This window comes from Stegostoma tigrinum, chromosome 34 (genome assembly GCF_030684315.1).
Source record: "Stegostoma tigrinum isolate sSteTig4 chromosome 34, sSteTig4.hap1, whole genome shotgun sequence".
Taxonomy (NCBI): Eukaryota; Metazoa; Chordata; class Chondrichthyes; order Orectolobiformes; family Stegostomatidae; genus Stegostoma; species Stegostoma tigrinum.
Window position 1 is genome coordinate 23,578,996 of NC_081387.1, and position 27,953 is coordinate 23,606,948.

At 43.4% G+C, this 27,953-nt stretch overlaps 2 protein-coding genes across 2 annotated transcripts in view; both read left to right on the forward strand.

The window, feature by feature from the left end:
• LOC132206244 (butyrophilin subfamily 1 member A1-like) overlaps positions 1 to 27,953 on the forward strand; it is an 85,478-nt gene that overhangs the window by 487 nt on the left and 57,038 nt on the right. The window lies entirely within an intron of this gene.
• On the forward strand, positions 273 to 27,588 carry LOC132206271 (butyrophilin subfamily 3 member A3-like). The gene is made up of 9 exons (XM_059639749.1): positions 273 to 297; positions 394 to 481; positions 4,408 to 4,755; positions 7,679 to 7,963; positions 12,577 to 12,696; positions 13,381 to 13,413; positions 19,710 to 19,736; positions 21,097 to 21,123; positions 24,450 to 27,588. The coding sequence occupies exons 2-9, from the start codon at positions 424 to 426 to the stop codon at positions 24,965 to 24,967; spliced, it is 1,416 nt and encodes a 471-aa protein (XP_059495732.1). The 5' UTR covers positions 273 to 297; positions 394 to 423; the 3' UTR covers positions 24,968 to 27,588.

Genomic DNA, 27,953 nt, shown 5'->3' on the forward strand with positions numbered 1-27,953 from the left:
CCGACATAAACTTTAATTGAAGAGTTTCCCTTGTGCTGAGTCCATTCTCCGATTCCATTCTTTCCCATTTCGGGTTTTCTGCCTGCACCGTCGAGAGCAGTGAGTCCAGCTGCTTGGACCCTCAGGTCCGGAATTCTCTCCCTCCCTCAATCCGTCAATTCCTCTCCACTTTCCTCCGCCTCCCTTCGGATGAAAGGGATGAAATTTAAAATTTGATGTAATTTAAAGAAAAAATAATTACACCTTTAGGAATATCAAAGAATTGCGTTAATCTGGACAGTAGAATATGTCCAGGAGGTTTGTGATACATGGCGTATTGAACAATGAAAGGTTTATACTCTGAAACAAAGATTGAAGGCACTGAATGACAGCTGTATTTTGTTTGTGTATCAGGCCTGGTTATTCTGCTGAGACCCCACAAAGATGGAAGGAGTTCACCTCATCCTGCTTTTGCTGTTTGGGATTCCATGCTCTGTGTATGGTAAGGAATATATTAACATTTGATCATTTTTGATTGGATACAACACATCAACCAGGTATCAAATTGGAACAGTACGTTATTGAGTGAATATTTGAGACCTTAACTGTTGCTTTGCTTTATTTGCTGTTTTAACACATGAGAGTTTGGCATTTTCTTGAAATGAACTCAACAGATGAACTGCAATTACAGTGTCTATTGTGTAATGTATCAGATGTTGTAGGGACTGAATGCAACAGATACCTGGCTGACATCTCCTCTTGTGTGAGAGAGACTGTTTAAGATTAAGGGCTCACCCTTTTAAGATGGCAATGAGAATGTTTTTATTTCTTAGGGACAGTTTAGAGTGTGGAATTTCCTTGCCAGAAGGTTGTGGAAGCTGAGTCTTTAAGATAGTTGAGTTAGGTACAGTTTTTGACTGACAGGTGAGCGGAGGTAATGGCGCTGACAGGAAAGGCTGAACATGACACCACATCAGGTCAGCCATGTTTTTGTCAGGAAATATGGGCTGCTTGTCTTTAAAGCTACAGAAATCAACAAAACTGAGTGATATCTTCACCCAACGCAAACTTATTGGAAATGGGTATCAACAGGGATCTGACTGCCTTCATGTATTAGACCTATCATGGCCTTGGTGATATTCCTCCCTGACAGTATCCTCACCCTCAGAAACCGCTGCCGTTTTCCCAGCTGTTCAGTGTCCAGAATATCCCACAGAGGGTATAGACACAACATGGATGACAGCTCAGTGATGATAGCCAGGACCTCCTCAGTCTCAGCCTGTACTTGGACTCTGACAGCTGTCGATATTGATAGGGAGGAGGCTGATCATTTCACTTACATTCGTGCCCACCTCTCAGGGAAATTGTGGCTGTTCCCCTGGTGGCTCAGTGGTTGGAGGTTCCTGTTGCTGCTGGGTTTGGTGACACCTCATGTCACCTCATGATCAGCATCGCCTGGAGGAATCCATTCAGTGCTGGTTCCATCTCAGATGAGTCAGCAGAAATTCTGTGGACTGTGTCAGAAGGCGCGCACAATGACAGCGACATGTTCCTGATCCAAAGAACAAAGAAAAGTACAGCGTAGGAACAAGCCCTTTGGCCCATGAAGACTGTGCCAACATCTGTACCTTCTCCAAAGCTTCCACATCCTGCTGGTAGTGCGGTGTCCAGAACTGAATATAATATTCCACATGTGGCCTTACTAAAGCTCGACACAGCTGCACCCTGGCTGTATCCCTCACGCTGATTCACAATGAATTGACTTGTGAGTTTGTCACACAATGTGGCTGGACTCTTCACCTTTGCAAGGAAGCCAAGGTTATGGTTTGCTATGGTGTTCTGAACGATGTGAGCTAATGGAAATGTATGTTGTAGATCCTCAGATGCTAATGCTTCACTGGGTGAGTTAAGTTCAGACACGCATTGACCCTCAGAAATCCCAACTAAAAGGACAGTTACTCCTGAACATCATAGACCACGTTGATGCATACACAGACTTTGGTATGAGAATGAGGCATCCTCTGCAAAGTTGATTACAGTGTAGTGTAGGCGAAGTGACACAAGAATGGCAAAGTCAGTTGAGAATCTTAATGTGCGTCTCCATGGATTTGTGTATCTGACATAGAACATAGAACGTTACAGCACAGCACAGGCCCTTCAGCCCTCGATGTTGTGCCGACCTGCCATACCGATCTGAAGCCCATCTAACCTGCACTATTCCATGTACGTCCATATGCTTATCCAATGACGACGTAAATGTACCTAAAGTTGGTGAATCTACTACTGTTGCAGGCAAAGCGTTCCAATCCCTTACTACTCTCTGAGTAAAGAAACTACCTCTAACATCTGTCCTATATCTTTCACCCCTCAATTTAAAGCTATGCCCCCTCGTGTTCGCCGTCACCATCCTAGGAAAAAGGCTCTCCCTCTCCACCCTATCTAACCCTCTGGCGTATAACCATCTTAGATTATACGGTTCATGACCACAATTATTCAATGCAGGCAATCAATATTCTGTTAGGAATTTTCAGATGGTTTACTAAGTTTAAGAATGAGCAGTGTAGAAATGGTACATTAGTAAATAAGACAAAAAAACTGATTTGAAACAAACTTTATCATGCAGCAACTGGTTAGGCTATAGAATGTACTGCCTTGAAATGTGGTGGAGGGATATTCAATTGAGATATTCAAGAGTATATTGGATAGTAATGGTACTCCGGCATATAGGGAAAAGGCAGGAGATTACACTGGTGTATTCCCTTGTGTCAGATACGGTGGACTGAATGGCTATCTTCTGTGCTGAAGGAATCTGTGACTGTGATTGGTGTGCTGTTGCTAGAAGTATTTTCTTTCTCCCCACTGGCTGCAACATGCATTTCTTGTTGTATATTTGAAAGAGGTTGATTGGTTACAGATTACTTTGCAACAGATTCAGATATACTTGAATGTAACAAGAACATATCAATTAAACAAATCTGAACAGATCACAAATTTATTTCTGTGTGATATGAAACAACATTATTTACTGTGTTCGTCATGTTACAATGGAGTCTGTGATGTTGGGGTGGGGAAAAGCTGTGTGAAGTGGGCAGAGACTGAGGAAGAGTTTTGTATTCACCTCTGGCTCCGTCAAAAGTGGACATTGGCAGGAATACGATCAGGTCTCTGACTGGGTCCACGTGGTCAGATCTAGTCTCCTTACCTTCACAGAATTATAGAATCCCTACAGTGTGAAAACAGGCCCTTCGGGCCAACAAGTCCACACCGAACCTCAGAGCATTCCACCCAAACCCATGCCTTTAGCTTACCTAATCTACACATCCCTGAACACTACAGGCAATTTAGTATGGCCAATTCTCCTAACCTGCACATCTTCGGACTGTGGGAGGAAACCGGAGCACCCGGAGGAAACCCACGCAGACGCAGGGAGAAAGTACAAATTCCACACAGACAGTTGCCTGAGGCTAGAATCGAACCTGGGTCCCCGGTGCTGTGAGGCAGCAGTGCTTATCACTGAGCCACAGAGCCACTCACTTCTAATTTTGTTTTTTATTTAATTGTGTGAGGCCATGTGCTCGGTACGCAGCTTTATTAGATGCAAGCGCAGGCCACAATCAGAGTATTGACGATATGACCTTAAGGAAAGATATTTGCAGAGAGGGAGTGCAACAAAGTTTCAGCAAAAAATATTCCTGTAATGGAAGGATTGTCCTATGAGCAAAGATCATTGGCCTGTATTTCCTGGAGTGAACTTATTCAAACATGAACAATTCCAATGTGGATTGACAAGGAAGGATGAAGCAATGTTCCTCCTGCTAGGGGTCTCGAACCAGGTGACACAGTCTCAGACATTTTCTTTAGTTAGGAAGGAGACATGGGCATCACTGGCTGAGCCAGCATTTACTGTCTGCTCCTAGTTGCCCCCTTTAGTAGGTGATGGTGGTGAGCAACCTTCTTGGACTGCTGCAGTGTATGGGCGGTCAGTAGATCCACAATGCTGTTAGAGAGGGAGGTCCAGAATGTGCTGTTCTGGCCATATCTGTGCCCAGGGAGCTCTGGTAGGGATCTGTTGCCAGAGGAAGATTGGTGGGTACACCCAAAAAGAAGGAACTGGAATTCTACCTGAGGAGCTCTTAGGCTTTGCAAGAGGTGATAGCTGTGATTTGGACCATTTACACTGAGTGACTGCCTGCCAATTTGTGAGTTTGAGCTTTGTTGTATCAGCTACTTAGTATGTAATTTATAGATTAATTGGCCACAATATACCAGCTAATTTGCGTCATTTCTGCATGTTTTGGTTAAATTAACAATGATCGTGTGAAATCTTGTTTGTTTGATTAAAAGTGTCACCTCATAACAGTGATTTTAAAGTGTAATGATTGATGTATTTGAGATTTACAGTAGTTAAATGAGACACCACCTCTGCAGGTGACTTCCGAGTGAGTGGCCCAGGCCGTCCTGTGGTAGCCGTTGTGGGTGAAGATGCTGTCCTGGAATGTTACCTTGTGCCGAAGGTATTTGCCAACAACATGGTGGTGCGCTGGTTTAAATCAGGCATTCGGTTACCGGTTCACTCATACAGAAACGGGCAAGACAACACTGCTGCTCAGCATGAGGATTACAAGAAAAGGACTGAACTGTTTAAAGATGAAGTGTCCAAAGGCAATGTTTCTCTTCGAATAAAGAACATAAGGGTGTTTGACGAGGGGAAATACCTGTGCACAGTTGATGACAAAACAGCTTTTGAAGAAACTACGATTGAGCTAAAAGTTGGAGGTGAGTGAACACATCTACGACAAATCAGTACCATATCAAATTGATACTTCAGTCAAAATGCAAGTTGTTTTTATGAAAGTAGTTATTTATCTAGTGAAAACGTTTACTTAGAACATTGAACAACATATTGTACATTTCATCAGGAAAACACTTGCAGTAAAAAAATTTGCAGGCTGTATTATTGCAGTAGCAGGGGATGATGTACCTGCATAAAGCTGATTTGGTGAAAGTTGAGGTAGCCAAAAGAGTTTTTTTTCCAGTTTTAATTTCAGAAGTATACTTTATTCACAAGTTATCTATGAGTAAAGACAAGCAGTGCAAAACAGATCTGTACAGACTTTGCAGGAAGTATCCTGGAATTTTGACATTTCTCTTTAGAGCTTCAATCCATTGCTGCTCACAAAATGGCTGCTGCAAAATGGGTGAATTTGCCAAATCACCACTGCACTTCCGGCCTCCCAGCCTTCCCTTCTAACATGGGAGTGAAAAGACGTTTCCCTAACTCCTCCCTCTTCATCCCCAAGATTGATATCCAAGGGCAGTCATGACTGACCAAATCTGTTCCATTATGGACAGGACTCCTTCCCCGATGATTAGGATTTTGCTAATTCCAGGCTACATTGACAGTTAGAAGTGTTGCCTTACAGTGTAAATTTATAGAAAGTCTTGCTATATGTTTTTGTATTTCTCGCATATTTTTCTTGGACTTGAAAATTTACCTTTTTTATAGTTATCCTTTGCTGATTTCTAAAATGTTCTTGACCTTCAGTCCTCCAGTGAATCTTTGGAGCATTGAATGTATTTACTTTCAATTTGACACTGTCCATAATTACCTTAGTTCGCTGCAGATGGTCTGCTTCAACTCAATCTGTATTCATTTCTTTATAAATGCGTTTAAGACTGTGAGTGAAAAACCACAATCTCAGTATGAAACTCTGTAATGTTATAATCACTCTTTGCGAGGGAATCCTTTACAATGGGATGTTAAACTAATTGTATCTCAGTCCACCCCCACTTCAATGGTACTCTCTTCCTGGGTGTTGTCATCAGTTTCCTCATGCTCCCTAAAGCCCCTGCAAGAACCATCAAAGCTGTTGGACAGGTACATGGACTGAGGCTCATCCCTCAATGTTACCTTCTGGATGTTTAAACTGCCTCATTCCTCCTTCCACCATTCTGTTCCTCACCATGGAACAAATCAGCCTCCGGAGACAGTGTCAAACTTACATTCTTCATCCCTGATGCATTGCAGTGTTCGGAGCCTACATTCCTTGAGCTGCAGACCCTTCCTGCACATGACATTGTTGTGGATCACACTGATGTTCACCAACATCTGCAACACAGCTGTCTTGCTGTCTTCATCAAGTTGTATTTAATTAATACAAACACATCACTGAATGGTATTAACATGTCAGGCTTTAAGTTTAATGCAGTGTTTCAGTTGCAATGGCCCTAATTTAAATAACGGCCCTAATTTTAGAATAAAAGGCACTCCGAACCAATCACCAACCTGCTGACCTAATTCATGCCTCCAGCTCTCAGCTCTTGGGTCTTACTGACATTTTTTGTCTGTCTCAGGTCACTCCTTGCCTTTCGTTCAAACATCAGAACGATGCCTTGTCTGTCAGTGTGAGAAAATTGCTGATTTACCACATTTTCTTAGTGGAGTTCCCTGAAACTGTATTCTAACAACTTTGGTTCTGCATGGATCAAAATCTCCTGCGTTCAATCTGGCCACGATTTCAAAGAGCTGAATCAGCTTCTAATTTACGAGGCCCAATCAATCGCTTGCTCACTGTGTGGCTGCCTGCAGCTCGTGCCTCTGATTCTGAAGGAACCTGTAAATTAAGGATAAAGTTAACTTCAATGCCAAGTGCAAAACTTGACTCACTTTTAGAAACAGGTCAACGTTTGAGACACTTCAGATTCCCTCAAGTATCAGAGTCAGTGCACTGGAGAAGCAAGACTCAGTGAAAGTGAACTTTGAGCTCCTCACAGTGCTTATGAAAGTCAGAATACACCGCTTCAATTGTAATGCCCTCATCAAGGCTCTCTTGTTGAATTATTTTATGAGTTAATAAAGTTAAATGCTGATTGCCTTTACAGGTACAGCTGGCCTGCCTTACGTGATCCAGATTTATCAAAGTAACTGTTAATTTTCTCCCAGATTATCAGTTCTAAAAGACTTCCTGCCACAAGATGATTAAATGGACTGAACTATAAAATTCATACATCTATAAACAGATGTACAATATTTGCACATCTCCACTTCTCTTGAGCCTCAACTACAGCTGAGCAGGACTGGAGGATAATGGCAGAACCTCAGTAATGTTGGATGTATCCTATCTGGTTACAGTGATTTATCAGTCGAAGTTCAGCCAGCCGAGTGAATAGTTGTTCTTTTATTTATTTTTAGCCCATCTATGTCTCAGCTACCTCTCCTCTCTCTGTGACTTCATCAGGATCTTCTGCTTTGGCGTAACACTCAGAAAATAACTCAGCCGTGCCCGTTGTTTCCAGGCACAGATCCCTTTATTATCAAACTGCAGATGATGGAGATCTGAAACAAAGTCCTGATGAGGAGTCACCAGACTCCAAGCGTTAACTCTACTTTCTGTCTACGGATGCTGCCTTACCTGCAGAGTTTCACCAGCAATTTCTGTCTTTGTTATGGATTCCTTTGTGATCCCTTATCAGCCCAACCCCTCCTCTAACTATATCTGAGACATTTGGATTCCCTTTTGTTTTAATTTTTGGATCAGTAGATTAAAAATACATTTTGTGATGAAATTTCGTACACATCGTATGAATCATGTCACAGAAATACTCAGGACTATATTATCATTCAATAACAGTAAATGAACATCACTTGTGGGTTAAGAATTGTTTGTGAAATGTTTAAAAGAGTTTTCGATTATTGTAGCAGTGGGACGTGAGCACTGGATCCAGGTCGATGGTTACCATAAAAATGGAATTCGGCTTGTGTGTGAATCTAATGGCTGGTTCCCGCAGCCCCAGATATCGTGGACTGGTGGAAGTGGACAGAACCTAACAGCAAAGTCTGAAATAAACAATCGACGTGACTCAAAAGGTCTTGTAAATGTCCAGAGCAGTGTAATTGTAACAAAAGATCCAACAAACAACTTCAAGTGCCTCACACATAACCATCTTTTGAAAGAAGAACAAAAAGCAGACATCCAGATAGCAGGTCAGTAAATGATCAAATACAGCTTTATTTTCAAAATAAACACTGCTGTTTGTCAAATCCAGAAAAGCAAATTACATAGTAGATGGAATTTACTGGTGCACTGGAGTTCGCTTTTGACTACAGTGTCACACTCTGAGGTACCTCATTGCATTTACAATTTGAGTTTACATTTACAGTATACATTTGGATTTCATGTCAAACATTTCTCTGGTGCAGACAGAAGTAGGCGATGGCCTGATGGTATTATTGCGAGGCTATTAATTCAGAAACCCAGCTCATGTTCTGGGGAACTGTATTCGAATTCCATCACAGCAGATGGTGGAATTTGAATTCAGTAACAAATTTTTAAAAATGCCTGGAATTAAAAATCTACTGATCGCCATGAAATCCTTGCCAGTTGTTGGAAAAACCCATCTGGTTCACCAATGTCTTTCTAGGAAGGGAAATCTGCCATCCTCACCTGGTCTGGCCTACATGTGACCCCAGACGCACAGCAATGTGGTTGGCTCTCAAGTGCCCTCTGAAATGGCCTAGCAAGCTACTCAGTTGTCCCAATCGCTACAAAGTCTCAAGGAAATGACACCAGATAGATCACCCAGCATCGACCTAGGCACTGGAAAAGACAACGGCAGAAAGAGCCCTGTTGATCCTGCAAGGTCCTCCTCACTAACACCTGGTGGGGGGGGGGGGGGGGGGGGCGCGAGTGCCAAAGTTGGGAAGACTGCCTCACACACGAGTTAAGCAACAGCCCGATATAGTCACACTCAGAGAATCATAACTGACAGACAATGTCCCAGACACCACCATCACCATCCCTGGTTATGTCCTGTCCCACCAACAGGACAGAGGTGGTGGCACAGAGGTATACATAAGGAAAGTATTGCTCTGGGAGACCTTAATATTGACTTGGGACCCCGTGAAGTTTCATGGTTTCGGGTTAAACATGAGCAAGGAAACTTCGTGCTGATTACCACATGCCATCGTCCCTCAGCAGATGAATCAGCTCTCCTCCCTGTTGAACAACACTTAGAGGAAGCACTGAGGGTGTCAAGGGGACAAAATGTACTCTGGGTGGGGGATTTCAATGTCCACCACCAAGAATAGCTCGGCAGCAGTACTACTGATCAGCTGGTCGGGTCCTAAAGGACATAGCTGCTACACAGGGTCTGCGACAGGTGGAGCAGGAACTAACAAGAGGGAAAAACATACTTGTCCTCATCCTTACCAATCTGCCAGCTACAGTTGCATCTGTCCATGATAGTATCAGTAAGAGTGACCATCGCACAGTCCTTGTGGAGACAAAGTCCCACCTTCACATTGAGAACAACCTCCATCGTGTTGTGTGGCACTATCACCGTGCTAAATGGGACAGGCTTCACACGGCTCTAACAACTCAAGCCTGGGCATCCATGAGCCGCTGTGGGCCATCAACAGCAGCAGAATTGTACTCCAGCACAATCTGTAACCTCATGGCCCAGAATATCCCTCTCTCAACCATTGCCATCCAGCCAGGGGATCAACCCTGGTTCAATGGAGAGTGCAGGAGGGTGTGCCAGGAGCAGCACCAGGCATTCCTGAAGATGAGATATCAACCTGGCGATGCCACCAAACAGGACTACCTGCACGCCAAACAGTGAAAGCAGCAAGTGATAGACAGAGCTAAGTGATCCCACAACCAACAGATCAGATTTAAGCTCTGCAGTCCTGCTACATCCAGATGTGAATGGAGGTGGACAATTAAACAATTCACTGGAGGAGGAGGGCCCAGAAATATCCCCAACCTCAATGATGGAAGAGCCCAGCACATCAGTGCAAAAGATAAGGCTGAAGCTTTCACAGCAATCTTCAGCCAGAATTGCTGAGTGGACGATCCATCTCAGCCTCCTCCAGTGGTTCCCAGCTTCACAGATACCAGTCTTCAGCCAATTCGATTCACTTCATGTGATATCAAGAAATGGTTGGAGACACTGGATTCAGCAAAGGCTACAGGCCTTGACAATATTCCAGTGATAGTACTGAAGACTTGTGCTGCAGGACTTGCTGCTCACCTGGCCAAGCTGTTCCAGTCCAGTTGCAACACTGTGGAAAATTGCCCAAGTTTGTCCAGTACACAAAAAGCATGACAAATCCAACCCGGCCAGTTACCGCCCCATCAGTCTCCTCTCGATCATCAGTAAGCTGATGGAAGGTGTCAGTAACAGCACGATCAAGCAGCACCGACTCAGCAATAACCTGCTCAGTGACGCCCAGTTTGGGTTCTGCCAGGGTCACTCAGCTCCTGATCCTGTTCCAGCCTTGGCTCAAACATGGACAAAAGAACTAAATTCCGGAAGTGAGGTGAGACTGACAGCCTTTGACATCAAGGTGACATTCGACTGAGTGTGGCATTGAGGAGCCCGAACAACACTGGAGTCAACGGGTATCGGGGGAAAACTCTCTGGTAGTTGGAGTCATACCTGACACACAGGAAGATGGTTGTGGTCGTTGGAGGTCAATCATCTCAGCTCCAGCTCATTTCTGCAGGAGACCCTCAGGGTGGTGTCCTAGGCCCAACCATCTTCAGCTGCCTCATCAATGACCTTCCCTCCATCCTAGGGTCAGAAGTGAGGATGTTGGCCGATGATTGCACAATGTCCCGCACCATTCGCGACTCCTCAGACACTGAAGCAGCCCGTGTTCAAGTGCAACAAGGTCTGGACAATATAAAGGCTTGGGCTGACAAGTGGCAAGTGACATTTGTGCCACACAAATGCCAGGCTATAACCATCTCCAATAAGGGACAATCTAACCACCGACCCTTGGCAATCAATGATGTTACCATCGCTAAATCCCGCACTGTCAACATTCTGGGGGTTATCATTGGCCAGGAATTCAACTGGACTCACCACATAAACACTGTGGCTACAAGAGCAGGCCTGAAGCTCGGAATACTGTGGGAGTAACTCCCCTCCTGACTACTTAAAGCCTGTCCAGTGTCTGCAGTTCACAAGTCAGGAGTGTGATGTAATAACCTCCATTTGCCCTGGATGGGTGCAGCCCCAACGACACTTAAGAAGCTTGACACCATTCAGGACAAAGCAACCTGCTTGATTGGCACCACATCCACAAGCATCCACTCCCTCTACCACCGACGCTCTGTAGCAGCAGTGTGTACTATCTACAAAATAATTCACCAAAGATCTTTGGATAGCACCTTCTAAACAAACAACCACTTCCATCTAGAAGGACAAGGGGTAGCAGACATATGGGAACACCACTACCTTCAAGCTCCAATCCTAACCACATGCCATCCTGACTTGGAAATATGTCGCCGTTCCTTCACTGCCACTGTGTCAAAATCCTGGAATTCCCTCCCTGATGGCATTATGGGTCAACTCATAGCAGGTCCACTGCAGCGGTTTCAGAAAGCAGCTCATCCGCCACCTTCTCGAGGTCAAATGCGGACAAGTAACAAACGCTGGGCCCAGCCAGCGACGCCCATATCCCAGAAACAAGTAGCAAAAAAAGGAACTTGAGGAATTTGATGTGGGATCCAACTTCTTGGATGGTAGTGCCCCTACCTCTGAGCCAGAAGATCTGATTTCAAGTCCCACCTATTTGAGAGGTGTGTAATAACAACCTGGCAAAGGTTGATTTTTAAAAAGCCTTTAATGGAAGGGCCTTACTCTGCGGTGTTTCTCCATTGAGCTTAACAATGGATGTGCCAAGCTCCCAGCAGGGACCCTGGACCTTGGAATGTGCAAATCCACATTATACAGTTCTTGACAGCTCTCTGTCCTGAAAGATAGACAAATACAAGCAGATTACGAGTAATTTTCACCCGATTAATAGTGCTCTAGGAGTAGATGATATTCGTCTTGATGCCTTTTGTCTGTTTGTCAATAAATTTCAAAAGGCACAAAAAAACTTTATGCCGTAAATTGATAATAGCACAAAGAGTGTGGTAAAATTTGAATAAGTCTGGATTCTTGCATCAAAATGATAGTTGTCAACTTGTTGACCATCAATTAACAGCCCTTTAACTGAGTAGCTTGTTCACCCATTTCAGCTGGTAGTTAAAAGTGTAGGTTTGGAGTGACAAGTAGGCCAGGCCAGGTAAAAATGGCTGATTTCCCTACTCTGAAGGACATTTGCGAAACAGATGGGTTTTTTCAATAATTGATGTTCACTTTACAGTCACCACTATAGAGACCGGCTTCAAATTTCAGGTTTTATTTGTTGAATTTAAATTTCATCAACTGCTGTGCTGGGTTTGAACCTGTATCCCCAGAACATTCTCTTGGACCCCAGTGACATTTCCACTTCATCATGCACTGGGTCCAATAGCACTGCCCATTTTTGACCCACATGTTTAAAGAGGCCAGCTTTGGCCAGTTGAGTTAGTAGCACAGTAAACAGTCATGCAAAAGCCGTGGTTGATGGGATCCAAGTGACTCAAGGAGAAGAGAGTGACATGGGCAATTTTAACTGCCCACTTATTTGTTTGAAACCTCAGCCTTCAGCATGGGGCCATAAACTCGAAATTGTGCTAAAATCAGTCATTTGAAAAGGATGATTACAGTGGAAGAGGTCAGAAGTTAAAAGTATCTGATTAACTGCCATTTACTTTGCAGATGACTTCTTCCCATCTGTCTCAGGCTGGCTGGTGTTTTTATCTGTGGTGCTCTGTCTTCTCATAATTACTTTAATCGCTGGGATCCTTTGGGATGTGAAACAACTCAGAAATATTAAAGGTACAGTCTCAAATTCAATGACAATGGAGGAGACAGATTCGGGACTTAAGGAAAATGTTAAAACTGAACCAGGGTCTTTTTGTTTGTATTTTTTGTGTTGCACCATAGATGTGATAATTCAGTCATGAAAGTTTTGGTCACAGTGGGAGGGGAGGAGATTGCTGTTTTAATGAAGCCAGCAGCATGTCTGAGAGATCCCTTTGTTTTAATTTTTTTTCATCAAATATTATTGTTTTCAAAGATAATGGGAACTGCAGATGCTGGAGAATCTGAGATAACAAAGTGTGAAGCTGGATGAACACAGCAGCCAAGCAGCATCTTGTGCTCCTAAGATGCTGCTTGGCCTGCTGTGTGCCTCCAGTTTCACACTTTGTTATCTCATTGTTTTCAATTTTTTTTCCCATATCTGCAAAAAAGATCTTTTTGTTTAATTTTCTTCTACCTCCTCATCAATCTTCTGTACAAAGAAGCCAATTTCATTGTATAATACAACATGAAACGCAGCACAGTCTAACTCTTTACCATCTAAATAGAGCTTGGTGTGTGTTACACTGAAGAAGTGCTAATCTGGGTTTGTTTCAAATTGAAATGAATGCTATTAGTTCGTAGTAAGTGCAAGTATGTCAGTTGAATTAAGTCACATTTATTTTTAATTCCAATTTATATTTAATGGATTTCTTTCAGAACTGCGGCATGACAAGACGATTGAACAATACGGTAAGAAATGATGAAATATTTGTCCTCCAGCCAGGGGCCTAGGTATTTTGACGTGCAGATGGCACATCTAACTGCTAAATAATGCCTGTTAAGCAGTCTTACTGAAAATTACTTTGTGCACAATTTACCATATAAGCAGTACCCTTGCAAAATTTGCCATTTTTGAGGTAAATGTTGCTGAGATTCGCTGATGTTTTTACAGACTAAAATCCCGCTTGATAGATCATTGTTTGCTTCTTCCTTGTATTTAATGATGTGGTCATTCATTGAACCATAAAGGTACAATACTGAAGATTTGGTTCCAAAGATAAAAGAAAGTAATATACAAGAGATGGTAACATAGAATGAAGCAATGTATTTACATTTAACACAGTTTGAAAATTTTAGAAATGCTCAATTAAGAATACAATCTTCTTGATCCCAATAGCATCATTTTACTATCTTAGACACCACAAGAATCCTTTCTGAGTCACATCTATAGACTTGACGTAATGTTTTCTTTCAACTCCTGGTCTTTGGTCGCTGATCCTTGATTAGTAACACAATTGAACTCAAACACTGTCAGCTTCACAACACCTCCCTGGTTCTAAACGAATAATTCTGGTCTGGACCTTTCACACAAAAACCCTGACACCTTGAGTTAATCTATTTCCTATCCTCTCTAAATATCTCCCTTCTTATGAGAAATATTTCATAGATTTAACCTGGATTCTACCAAGGTATCTGCCAACAGTATGAATGACATAAGTAGACAAAGCGATGGTGTCCTGCAAAGTGCACCCAGGGAGTTAAGTAAGAAGTTAAAAAGCAAGACCTCAAGGGCAGTGATTTCTTCATTACTCCCAGTGCCACGCACCAGTGAGGGTAAAAATAGAAAGATAGACCAAGTGAATGCGTGGCTGAGAAGCTGGTGTAGGGGCAGGGTTTTCAGATCTCTTCTGGGTTAGAGGTGACCTGTACAAGAGAGACGGGTTACACTTGTACCTCTCTCCTCGGGGGGAGATTTTGTTCCTGTTACCCAGGAGGGTTTAAACTAATTTGACACAGTTTTGGGACTCTGAATAAGAGAGAGACCGTTGAGAAATCAGGGGTAAATACATTAGCCATTGAGAGCACAGTTACTATTTGGGATAGCCGGGGATACAGTAACGGAAAGGAAAGGCTTCTGGTTTAAAGTGCATTTATTTCAATGCATGAGGCCTGACGTAAGGCCGATGAGCTCAGAGAATTGATTGGCTGTGGGGTCTGGGATATTGCAACCAGAACAGAAACAGGGCTGGGAGAAGGGCAGGACTCTCTCCTCAATGTTCCAGGATACAAAAGCTACAGGTGTGACAGAAGTCCAAGTAAGTGAGGAAGGAGAGCTGCCATTTGATAAGGGAGGACATAACAACAGTGCTTAGAGAAGATATTCCAAATGGGTCATCAAATGAGGTCATATGGTTAGAACTTAGAAACAAGAAGGGGATGGTCACTCTGTTGGGACTGTGTAATAGACCCCCCCCCCCGCCCAACAGCCAGTGGTTACTAGAGGAGCAAATGTGTAGAGAGATTGCAGTTACCTGTCAGAATAATAGATAATATAAGTTGGAGATATTAATTTCCCCAGTATTGACTTGACCACCCAGAGTGTAAAAGGTCCGGATGGGGTGGAATTTTTCAAATGTGTCTCAGAAAGTTTGGTAAGTGAATACGTTGAGGTCCTAACTCAGGAGGGTGCAACACTGGACCATCTCTTTGGAACAGGTTCAGGCAAGTGACTGAAGTGTTAGTCGGAGACCACTTTGCAGTGACCGTAACTCCGTCATAGTTATGGAAAAAGATAGGATGGGGTCCACAGGTTAAGGTGCTAAACTGGTGCAGGACCATTTTTGTGGCCTTTTGCAGGATCTAGCAGAGGTTGATTGGGTGAGTCTGTTTGAAGGAAAAGGAATGTGTGGCAAATGGGAGCTTTTCAAAGTGTAATATCAAGAGTCCAGGAACAGTACATTCCTGTTAAGGTGAAGGGAAAAGCTGTCAGATTTGGGGATCCATGGTGAAGAAGGATATTGAGGCTCTGGTCAGGAAATGGAAGGCATACATTCCATTTTAAGCTATCAGGCTCAAGTGAATCCCTATTTGAGTATAAAAAGTATAGGAGCACTCTTAAGAGGGAAATCAGAAGAGCAAAAAGAGGGTATGAGCTGGATCTGGCAGATATTGAGCTTACAATGGTGCAGTGGTATTGTCACTGGACTGTGGGCCAGAGACCCAGATAATGTTCTGGAGACCTGGGTTCAAATCCTGGCAGATGGTGCAATTTGAATTTAATAAATATCTGGAACTAAGAGTCTAATGATGACCACGGATCATTGCTGATTGTTCGGAAAAACCCATCTGGTTCACTCATGCTCTTTAGGGAAGGAAACTGCCGTCCTTACCTGGTCTGGCCTACATGTGACTCTAGACCAACAGCAATGTGATTGTCTCTTAACTGCCCTCTGGGCAATTAGGGAAGGGCAATAAATGCTGGCCTGGCCAGCAACACCCTCATCACCTGAATGAATAAAGGAGATAAGGGTTTAAGATAATCCCAAAAGGTTCTATAGCCATATGAAGAGTAAAAGGCTGGCGAGGGAGAGAATAGGTCCTCTTAAAGATCAGCATGGCCATCTATGTGTGGAACCACAGGAGATGGGGGAGATTTGTAATGAATATTTCCCATCCCTCAGAAAAAGACCTTATGCATTCATCCTATCTGTGCCCCTCAATAGAGTCAACACTGAGGAGAGAATCGTGGATGCTAAGGGAATAAGTGGGACGTGTTTGACCACATACATACGACCAGAGAGGAGGTGTTTGCAGCCTTAGGCGCATTAAGTTAGATAAATTCCCTGGGCCTGATCAAGTCCATCCTTGGACATTGTGGGAGGCTAGGGAAGAAATTGCAGAGATTTTTGCTGCATCTTTAGCCGTTGATGAGGTTCTGGAAGACTGGATGGTGGCTGATGTTGTTCTACTGTTAAAGAAAAGGAGCAAAGATAGTCCAGCGACCTGCAGGACAGTGAGGCTGACATCAGTGGTAGGCAAGTTATTAGAGAGGATACTGAGGGACAGGATCAACCAACATTTGGATAGTCACGCTCTGATGAGGGATAGTCAGCATGGATTTATGCACAAGAAGTTATATCTGACAAATCTTTGAGAGTTTTTCAAAGAGGAAACCAAGAGGATAGATGATGGTAGGATAGTGGATGTTGTCAATATGGTCATTGGTAAGGCCTTTAACAAGGTTTTGCATGGCAGGCTAGTCATGAAAGTTAGGTCGCATGGTATCCAGGGAAAGCTAGCTAATTGGATTGAAAATTGCCTCGATGGTAGGAAGCAAAGGGTGACAGTTGCAGGTTGTTTCTCAGACTGGAGGCCTGTGACTAGTGGTGTGCCGCAGGGATCAGTGCTGGGACCTTTGTTATTTGTTATTTACATCAATGATTTGGATGTAAATGTATAAGGCATGACTGGTAAATTTGCTGAGGTTACAAAGTTAGGAGGTATCGTTGACAGTGAAGAAGGGTATCAAAAATACAGAGGAATCTTGATCAGACAGAGAAGTGGGCTGAGGATGGATAAATGCAATTCAATACAAATAAGTGTGGGGTGTTGCACTTTGGAAAGTCAAACCAAGTAAGACTGAAACAGTAAATTGTAAGGCCCTGAGGAGTGTTATTGAACAGAGGCATCTAGGAGTGTAAGTACGCAATTTACTGAAAGCGGCGTCACAGGTAGACAGGGTGGTGAAGAAGGCATTTAACATGCTGGTCTTCATCAGCCGAGGCACTGAGTATGGGAATTGGGACGTTATGTAACAGTTGTGTAAGTCGTTGGTAAGGCTGCACTTGGGAGCATTGTGTACAGTTTTAGTCACCCTGTTATAGGACAGACAGAGTTAAACTGGAAAGTGTGCAAGCAAGACTTACAAGGATGTTGCCAGGACTAGTAGGCCTGAGTTTTAGGGAGAGTTTGGTCAGGATAGGACTTGCTGTCCTATGTTCAAAGGAATGGTCGGGTGACCTTACTGAGGTGTATGAAATCATGAGGGGCATAGGTGGGATGAATGCATGTAGTCATTTTGCTGGGAGATGGGGAATTGAAAACTAGAGGGCATAGATTTAAGGTGAGAGAGGAAAGATTTAAGAAGGACCTGAGGTGCAACTTCTTCACGCACAGTGTTCTGTGTATGGAATGGGCTGCTAGAGAAAGTGATTGAGGCAGGTACAATGGCAACGTTGTAAAAAAAATTTGGATAGGGACATGGATAGGAAAGTTTTAGAGGAATATGGACCAAATGCGAGCAGTTGGAACTAGCTGAGCAGGCACCGTGGTCAGCATGGCCCAGTTTGGGCTGAAGGGCCTGTATCCATGCCGGATCACTCAATGACTCTGTTACTGATCGTTACATCTGAGAGGCTTGCGAGTTATTTCAGACGGCAGTTAAGAGTTGGTGACATTGCTGTTGGCCTGGAGCTGCTTGTAGGTCAGTCTGGATAAGAACAGCAGAATTTCCTCTTTAAAGGAAGTTAGTGAAACTGATGTTTTTTGTAAGAATTGCTTCATGCCATCATGAGGTTTTTAATTCCAGGTATTTAAATATCAAATGCTACCATGTACTGTGCTAGGATTATTACTTGGATCTCAGGATTACTAGTCTAGCAGCGATACCAAATCAGCATTACCTACCACATTTAGAACCTAAATCCTGTGGTGAGGTCCTCAATCTGTGGTGAATCAATGAAAGGCAAAATAAGAAAACAAGAGTGCCCTGTGTGACTGAAGTAAAGTGAAGAACTGTGGATAACTGGAAGTCTGGAGAAACTGAGCAGGTCAGGCAGCGGCTGTGAAGAGAGAAAGTTAACATTTTGAGTCGGTTACATTTTGTATGATGTGAAAGTAGCTGGGAAATAGCAGTCTTGAATATTTTAGTCAAAATGGAAATGCTCAGAGAGAGAGGAGCAGAATTTTCCTTTGCTTCTGTTTGTGCTGTGCCTTGTATCCAGTAAAAAATGATGTCCTGTGATTGAATAACCAGATAAGGTTTACTCTCTCAGGCCAGATGTGAAGAAAAGACCACATGAGCAAGACATGACGGAGCTGCCCAGGGAAGTGTAGCATCCTTAGTGTAATTAGTGTTATTATTATAAGAGAAACTGTCTCATGAATAAATGTCATTGTTTAGAAGATATATAGTAACACTGATGTATATTCACCTGTACAAAAGTAAGGGTTACATTAAGAATGATGTTGTTGTACAGTATCATGAAAGGATGTTTCAAAACGCTTGAGAAACAAGATGTTTCCGAGGTGTGTTCATTGTTTCATTGTGAGAAATTCTGCAGCAATGTCCCACAAACAGAGTGTGATGCAATGCGTGAGCTGTGATGTTGGCTGAGGAAAAATGTTGACCAGGGACAATCCCACGGATCGTCAGAGCAGTCCCACGGGATGTTTTATGTCCAACTGATGGGGCAGACAAGGCTCGGTTTAACAAGATATACAAGATAATGAGAGGCATAGATAGAGTTGATAGCCAGAGACTATTTCCCAGGGCAGAAATGGCTAGCACGAGGGGTCATAGTTTTAAGCTGGTTGGTGGAAAGTATAGAGGGGATGTCAGAGGCAGGTTCTTTACGCAGAGAGTTGTGAGAGCATGGAATGCGTTGCCAGCAGCAGTTGTGGAAGCAAGGTCATTGGGGTCATTTAAGAGACTACTGGATATGCATACGGTCACAGAAATGAGAGGGTGTATACATGAGGATCAATGGTCGGCACAACATTGTGGGCTGAAGGGCCTGTTCTGTGCTGTACTGTTCTATGTTCTATGTTATCTCACTTGAAAGATGACACCTCTGATTGTGCAGCAGTCCCTCAGCACTGCACTGGGAGGGTCAGTTTGGATGACATGCTGAGATGTTTGGAGGAGAATCTACAACCTCTCGCCTCAGAGGTGAAAGAGATACAACAGAATCGAGGCTAACACCTGTTTGGGTAAGATCTCAACACTCAAACCACTTCAAATACGGAGAACCTTTGTTTGAATTCACGGTGGGACATGGACATCACTGGCTGGGTCAGCATTTATTGCTAATCCTAGTAGCCCTTGAGAAGGCGGTGATGAGATGCCTTCTAAAACCGCTGTAGGCATCGTGGTATCACATTGGTATCACATGGATTGAGTATCATATTGATGTACCTACCAATAATTTAGTGTTTGTGACAACCAAATCAATGAAGTGTATTAACAGCTTGATTTCTATTTTTAGGTCGGTGGAAATCTGTCAGTGATTCAGGTACGGTATACTGTTTGTCTTGAAATGTGGGTCAGTGAGGACATGGCTGATAGTGACTGAGATTTGCTGCACGTTAAAACACAGCAGCAAACTTCTCCATGACCTTAAGTTTATAGAAGGTAAAATCTGGGAGAGCAGCCTGCAGTGCATTAAGGGAGTCAAGATTGGAGCAGGACTTCCCAAACTGTGGGAACCCCCGACTGGGATCACTTAAACACCAGATGGGGTTGTATGCTCCCCACTCCTTTGAGTCCATGCCCCCACACAGGCATCAAGATCCAGGTGGTATCTGGCCCTCCCTGTTCACCTCACTGTTCACCTCAAGATGGAGTGGGGGAAGCAATGGAGGGATGGAGGGCGGGGTAGGGAGGCGTTCTAAAGGTTCTATTATTTAGGCTGTGAATCCTGAAAAAGAAGCCACAGGCCCCGTCCATTTGACTCAGACTGGGCTGAAAGGAACGGCGTTCCAGGATCTTAATGCAGTGACAGTAAAGGAACAGTGACATGGTTCCAAATCGGCATGGTGCGTGGTATGGAAAGGTGTTTCAGTGAGTCTGTTGTACCTGTATTTCTCGGTGAGACAGGTTGTAGGTTTGGAGGGAGTTATCAGAGAACACTGATGGTGCAGTGAGTTACAGTAATGCATCTTATAGCTGGGACACACTGCTGCCGTTGTCCATCAGTACGGGCTGAACTGAATGTTTAAGGTGGTGGATTGAGTTCTGAAAGGTCAGGTCGATTGGCCCTGCAAAGGGTCAAGTTTTAGTGGTGTTGTTGTTGCAGGACATCTCTACGTAATTGGCAAATATTTTATCACATTCCTTGTAGGTGTTTGACTGACGTTGGTCAGTCAGGAGCTGAGTCACTGCCAGCAGATTTCCCTGTTCTCATCGTGACAGTATTTATGTCGCTGGTCTGGTTAAGTTTCAGGCGAATGATCAACTCCCAAGATGTTGTTGGTTGGCAATCAGTGATGGTGGGAATGTTGATTGTCAGTGCAGCTGATTAAATGCCCACTTCTGAGAGATGGTCATTGCCTGGCACTTGTGTGCCAGTGGCATTACTGATTATATAAAGCGACCTGTCTCAGCTTTCTCTGTGTCCCCACACGGGAGTAGGATGTAACATGTCACTGCTGCTATTGGTGTGAAACTTTGAAATGGTTTTGAAAAAGATTAAAGACCGGAATGAGGAAATTCTTCCCTTACCGCCCAGACTGCAGCTTAACTTTCTCAACATTTTCAGGCTAATGCCTTCCAATTCACAGCCAGCAGTTAAAAGTTCACGTGCCATTTTCTTCTGTGGAATTATATACATGCTGATTTCCCCGGTTTCACTGGTTTCTTGTTTCTGATTTCAGATTGGAAGAATATTTCGAAGTGCAAAGGTAAGGTCCTTATGCTATCACAATGAGTATTTATGGAAGAGTAACTACAAGGGATTTTATCCCTGAGCCACCTTCTCTTGTCACTCTCCAGTAACAATGTGCATCCTTCAGGGGAACTTTCTGGGTTCCTGTTGCTGCATCAGGGTATCAAACCCCAGCAGCACCGATTGGGAAATAGCTGCTACACTGCCCACAATTTTCCGTCTATCGATGGGAATGAATGGCAGATCAAGAGCAGCATGGATGCAGTTTCCAATCTGCATGACAATTGGGCGACTCACAGGCCAGCAATGTGAACTCAGAAAACCAGCTCTGAAGTTGGAAGATTTCTGTATTTTTAACAGGTATAATTCATATAGTTCAGTGTCTGTCACTCTTATCCTTTCCATCCTGTGACTCCTGGTCTGTTCCTGATCTAATTCAGCCTGAGGACATTGCACCTGTTCCTTGGGTATGGTCCGAGGTCCAGTCATCTTTCGCTGCATTTTAATTTATTTTTGGAATGTGTACATTTATTTTCCATCCTTTATTTCCCTTGAGGAGGTGCAGTTGAACAGGCTCCTAGAACAATGGGAGATCACGTGGTGTTGATGCACCCACGAAGCTGTCAGGGGTGTATTCCCAGAATGTTATGCCAACAATAGTGTAGGAACAGCAGTATAGTTCCCATTCAGGATGGTGTCTGAGTGTGAGGAGGGGCCTTGTAACTGTCGGGTGGTGATGACCCCATGCATCTGCTTCCATTGTCTTCCAAGGTGGTGGGGGTCAGGGGTTTGTCAGGAAATTGAATGGACACATAATGCGAGTAAAGCTGCAAGGTTTGGGGATTACAATGGAGGAATAGAACTGACTGAATTGTTTTATAGAGAGCTGGGATTGACATGAAGGCTAAATCACCACTGTCTGTGCCATTGTGACTCTGAGAGGCTGCTGTAGGAGGAAGCTGAGTGAGTGCATGCAGTGTACCTCGTGTGTGGTACGCACTGCTACCAGTATGCAGACAGCAGTGTGCACCAGAGGGGGCTTATCGTCACAGGCCCAGTGACCTGTAAATGTCAGAGCAGTAACGGTTTCAAAGTCTGTGTCTCTGTAGGAAGGTGGTCACTGGACCATTCACCGCAATGAATGAGGAGCTGATCCCAAAGGGAAGTGGTGGGATCCCAGTATCGGTGATTTGATTAGATTTATTTTTGTCACAGGTACTGAGGTACAGTGCAAAGTATTGCTTTACAAGCTGTCCAGGGGAATTATAACGTACCTAAGTACATCAGGAGAATAGAACAAAATGCAGAATAAAATGCTACAGCTGCAGAGAAAGATCAATTTGAATATATGATAGGTCTGTTCATTATGTGGTTTCAAACTGTTGTATCTTCTGCCCAATGGAAGAGGGTGGAAGGGAATGGTACTCCATTTCCACAGTTCAGGATCATGCCATGCATTTTTCCAGGTATCTCTGGGCTCTCCCATCGTGTGGCTCCTCACTGAGTTAAGAAGAATGCCAATGCTATGTTGAAGAGGGCCAGCCAGTATCTATGGATTTCCAATCTGAATGCTCAATGTGAGAGGTTTATAGGAATCGGGTTCGTTGCTGGATTCTCCCATGTGTCAGAGATCCTTGATTGCACATTGGTCTTACCCAACAGGAAAGATTTTCACTCAACGTACAGCTGTTCTGAAGCTATTAGTAAATGTTTCTTCAGGCCTCAGTGAGGAGATTTCTCACAATACTTACACTCTCAGGCACTCCTGACCTTCTCAGGCCCCACTTGTATCTTCAAGATGAATGCTGGGTGGCCAGGGCTACCTGGTGAAGACACAGTTCCTCCTATTTCTATCGAATCTATCCCAGATGATATTGAACTTCTTGCGTATCCATCAGACTCCTGAAAGCTTCTTCATCGATGCTTTGGAGTGTCAGGGCATGAGATACTGACCTTTGACCTGGAGCTGTAGCTACAGTATTTGTTTGACTGGTGCATCTGTGGCTGGTGGTCACATTGCATAAAGCTGATGGTTATTCGGTGATGGCAATGCTGTTGGATGTTAAGAGGAGATATGTAGGCAATTGCTTGGTACTTCTATATCATGAAAATAACTTGTTAGTTCAAGCCTGGATGTTGTCCAGGTCACTTGCATATGGATGCAGACTGCTTCAGTATCTGAGGAGCGGTGAATAGTGCTGAGTGTTGTACCCCAGGCAGCTAAAGATGGTTGGGTCGAGGAAGAGATGTTTCATCACATCTCTGAGCAGCTTGATTCGAAAGTATCTTCCCCGAGGAGCTGCTGTAGTGATGTCTCTTGCTGAGATGATTGATTTCCAGCAACCACATCCAACTTCCTTTGGACAGGAAATGATTCCAAACGATGAACAATCCTGCCCTTTTGATTCGAAATGGCTTCCATTTTACATGGATTCTTTGGTGCCACACTTTGTCAAGTACAGCCTTGATCTCAGGTACAGTTGCACTCAGCTTGCCTCTGCATTTCAGCTTTTTGTTCATGTTTGGAGAAAACCTGCAATGAAGCTTGGAGCAGAGCCATCCTAACAGACTGAAACTGAGCGTCGGTGAGCAGGCTATTGCTAAATTATTCCCCCTTGATAGCGCAGTCAAAAATATCTTCACTCACTGCAGTGGGCCAGGATTAGACTTGGTGGAATTGGAAACGGACTCAGGACTGGCCTTCTGTCTTGGTGGTAAAGTCATGAGATTAAAAAGTGAGGGTGTGAAATTCTGCTGCTCACAGACTGTTGTACCTCAAAGATGTTTGGATTTCAAGATCAGTTTTTTTTCTAACAACAAAATGAGGCAGAGACTGATGAAAATACTTTGCAGATGAGTCAACAGCTGTGGTAAAGGGAAGATAAAGCTTGAGGTTCTAGCAAATGACTTTTCATCAGAATATTTTGCATTCTCTGAGTTTTACCAGAACTGACCCTTTTATATTTCTGTAACTCCACAGCCACTAAAACTCGAATTTTCATCAACTTGAGGTTTGCTCTCTCCAGGCCTGTCAGATGAAATTTTAGAGGCAGCTTTTATCCATCACAACCTTCCCTGCAGCAATCTCTCCTCAAATCTGTTTCTATACTTCTGCTATCCCTTTAAAAGACATCCTGTTGAAATCCTGTTTTTCCCGGTTTGCTTCCTCTCTGTAAAGTGCTTTCAGGCATCTGTCTATCAGCCAGGAGTGATACAGATTACAAGTTTTTGTTCTCCTGAACATGATTTTTGTTCCAATAACCCTGGCTTCATTTTGGATTTCAGTCATTAGTGTTGATTGATTTAACTGAACCTCTCAGATTTTTCCCTTTCTATTTCCAGTCCCTGTAAATCTGGATGCAGAAACAGCAAACCCAAAGCTTGAGGTGTCCAAAGATCGGAAGAAGGTGAGATTGACCCAGACAGCATTGAGCGTCGACAACAATGAAGAGAGGTTTACAGTCTTGGAATCAGTGCTGGGATCAGAAGAATTTACTTCAGGCTCACACTACTGGGAGGTGGAGGTGGTGGGGAATCAGCACTGGACTGTGGGAGTAGCCACACTATCTGTGGAGAGGAAGAAAGAAATCCAAGTGAAAGCAGAGAATGGGCTGTGGACGATTGGTAGGGCTGGGGATAAATTTCAGGCAAACGCTGAAAATACAATCGATATCCAAGCTGGTGAGATTCCCACAAAAATCGGTGTTTGTCTCAGTTATGAGACCGGGACTGTTTCATTTTACAGCGCAGATACAAAGATTTACCTGCACACTTTCACTGGATGTGGATTCACAGAGAAACTGTATCCTTTCTTCAGTACAACAGTCTGTAACACGTGGCTGAGAATCTGCCCAGTTTAACATTGTTTCTGTGAAAAGTTTCTAACCTGAAGGTTTCTACAAAGTATTTTACAGTTTAACAGGAAAAAAGGGACCTAGAATCATGCCATTTTACAAAATGCTGTCTGATTGTCTGAGCTTTTAAGTGATGTAATATGCATTTGATCAGATTCACAGAGAGGAGGTGGTTTCCCTCCATGTAAACCACTGATAGGCCAGGGATTGTCTTACTTTGGAGAAGAGGAGGAGGAGGAGAGGGGACCTAATTGAGGTATACAATTGAGGTATCCCCTGAGAAAAAGAACAGGAAATGACATCGCCAACCCAAGGAAACCTAACCAGATAAATATAAAGCGGGACATAACACCAGCGCTTTGTCGGAGGCTCACTGATGATGTTACCTAGAATGGTGACGAAACGTCTGAAAACTAACCTTCCAGCTCAGCGAGCAAACTCACATCCAGAATCCCAACCTGAGCTACAAATCTTCTCAAAACTCGCTGAGGTATACAAGATAATGAGAGGCATAGATAGAGTTGATAGCCAGAGACTATTTCCCAGGGCAGAAATGGCTAACACGAGGGGTCATAGTTTTAAGCTGTTTGGAGGAAAGTATAGAGGGGATGTCAGAGGCGGGTTCTTTACACAGGGAGTTGTGAGAGCATGGAATGCGTTGCCAGCAGCAGTTGTGGAAGCAAGGTCATTGGAGACATTTAAGAGACTGCTGGACATGCATATGGTCACAGAAATTTGAGGGTGCATACATGAGGATCAATGGTCGGCACAACATCGTGGGCTGAAGGGCCTGTTCTGTGCTGTTCTGTTCTATGTTCTATGTTCTAGATGGATTTGTCATCCACCTGCTCCCAGGGGAGCTGATGGCCGAGTGGTTTTATCATTAGACTGTTAATCCAGAGACCCAGATAATGTTCAATTTTTTTCTGAAAAGTCTGGAATTAAGAGTCTAATAATGACCATAAATCCATTGTCAATTGGTGTAAAAATCCATCTGGTTCACTAATGTCCTTTAGGGAAGGATAGTGCCCTCCTTACCTGGTCTGGACTACATTTGACTCCAGGCCCACAGCAATGTGGTTGACTCTGAACTGCCCTCTGAGCAATTAGGGATGGGCAATAAATGCTACCCTAGTCTACAATGTGCTCATCCCATAAATTAATAAATAAAATAAAAAGATTATTCTGGAATCCATGTTACCAGAGACTTCACTGTTTCAACTCAGTCTTAGGATTGGATAATGTGACCTGTCCCTCAGTCTGTAATCAGATGAGGGTCAGCGTTACAATATACTTGAACAGTAAATGAGCTGGATTTTGATGTGTAGAATGAGTACCTGATGTGGGAAGCAATGTCATACTTAGCAAAAGATTTGAAATGAATTTGAGACAAAATAGAAACTGTTGGTAAAGCTCAGCAGGTCTGGCAGTATCTGTGGAAAGAAATCAGAGTTAATGTTTCAGGTCGAGTGACTGTTTTCCTTCAGGGTGCAGTGAGTATGTAGCTAATGGTTCATGTGCTTTACTCTACAGCTTTTGTTCTTTCGAGTTAAGTTTATGTGTACAAAATGGATAAATGTAAAACAAAGTGCATCTTCAATTCCATTACTCCTGAAAGGTTAGGGCACTGTTTCTTTTAGACGTTAACATCTCCAAATGTATGATCATGAAAAAATGTGGAATTGCTTGGCTGGAGAGGCAGAGATTTAGTGGTGAAGCTGCTTGCAAAGAAATAGAGTTGAGGGAGATGTTTTTATCTGTAATTTAGAGCTAAATTATGATGCAAGTTTTACAGAAATCTGGTCTGAGAAGAAATTGTAGAGGAAGAATCCTCAAGAGTGTGACTATAGCCCAGGACAGGTTACATCATCATGCTCCTGGGGAGAGCTTAAGGAGATTTTCTGGTTTAAATTTCTTTTTGCTGAGGGAGGTGGTTAGTTGTAGTTTGGAACTGGGAGTGTTGCAGAAAAGAAATGGCTTCCAGCAACACAAGTACCGTCATTCGCAGTCTCTAGGTAGTTCGGTCCCAGAGAGTGTGGCTCCAAACCTTTTGAAAAGGGGTTAAAAGACAGAAGCCCAGTGCAGCTGAGTGTGGGATGAAGGAAGTTCACAAAAAGTTTCTGCTTCTGAGGCTGGACCTTGAAGAGTGAAGATTCGGACTCCCTTGTGAAGGAAACAAAATTTTGTGACACAAGGCGGTCACTAATATCTGGATGGGTTCCCGAGAAATCTACAGACCTTGTTGTGGTTGTATCTGCCATTCACAGTGCAGAATATCGGGGAGCCGAGCACGATTTGTTTGTGAACTCGGGGTTACTAAGTTAATTCTGAATGTTCAAGTATGAGTTTTTAAAAAAGACAGACATAGCCTACTCCGTGTCCTGTTTTCCAGTTAATACTGCCTGAACTGGTGCTTATCTCCATGTTCTGCTACTTTTGTTCAACTGTACGAAGCATTTTGCTTTTCCTTGCACAGTGTGAATTGTATAATTGAATATTATGACTGCGATGGGACAATGAGCACGAATAGTCAAGCCTCATGACTCCTCCAGTGACATCATTTGTACAAATGGAAAATACCCATTTGCTTCTCCTTTGTATTTCTAATAAACATAAAAGAAACATCACCGGGCTTCATTGCTGCGCTCACATCATTTGTTTACTGTCGCTCAGTCTCAGTCAGGGACTGTATGGATAAGTGAGCCCCAGGGTTCCACAAACCATCACAAATGTGTAAATACCCAATTAAATCACCAAGATGCCCAATTTGTCGAACTGACTCTGATTCAGGTTAAAATTAATTCACACCAGGGTTTGTCCCAATAGGAAAAATAACCATTTATTGTAAACCAACTTCATGTTTTCCAAGTGACAAAAGAAAAATAGATTTCCCATTTCCTGCAGTGTGGGTTAAGTTGCATCCCTCTTTGTGAATGTTTGTTTCTTTTCTCCGCAATGGACCTCGGTCTTTTTCAGTCATGGAATTCTTCCT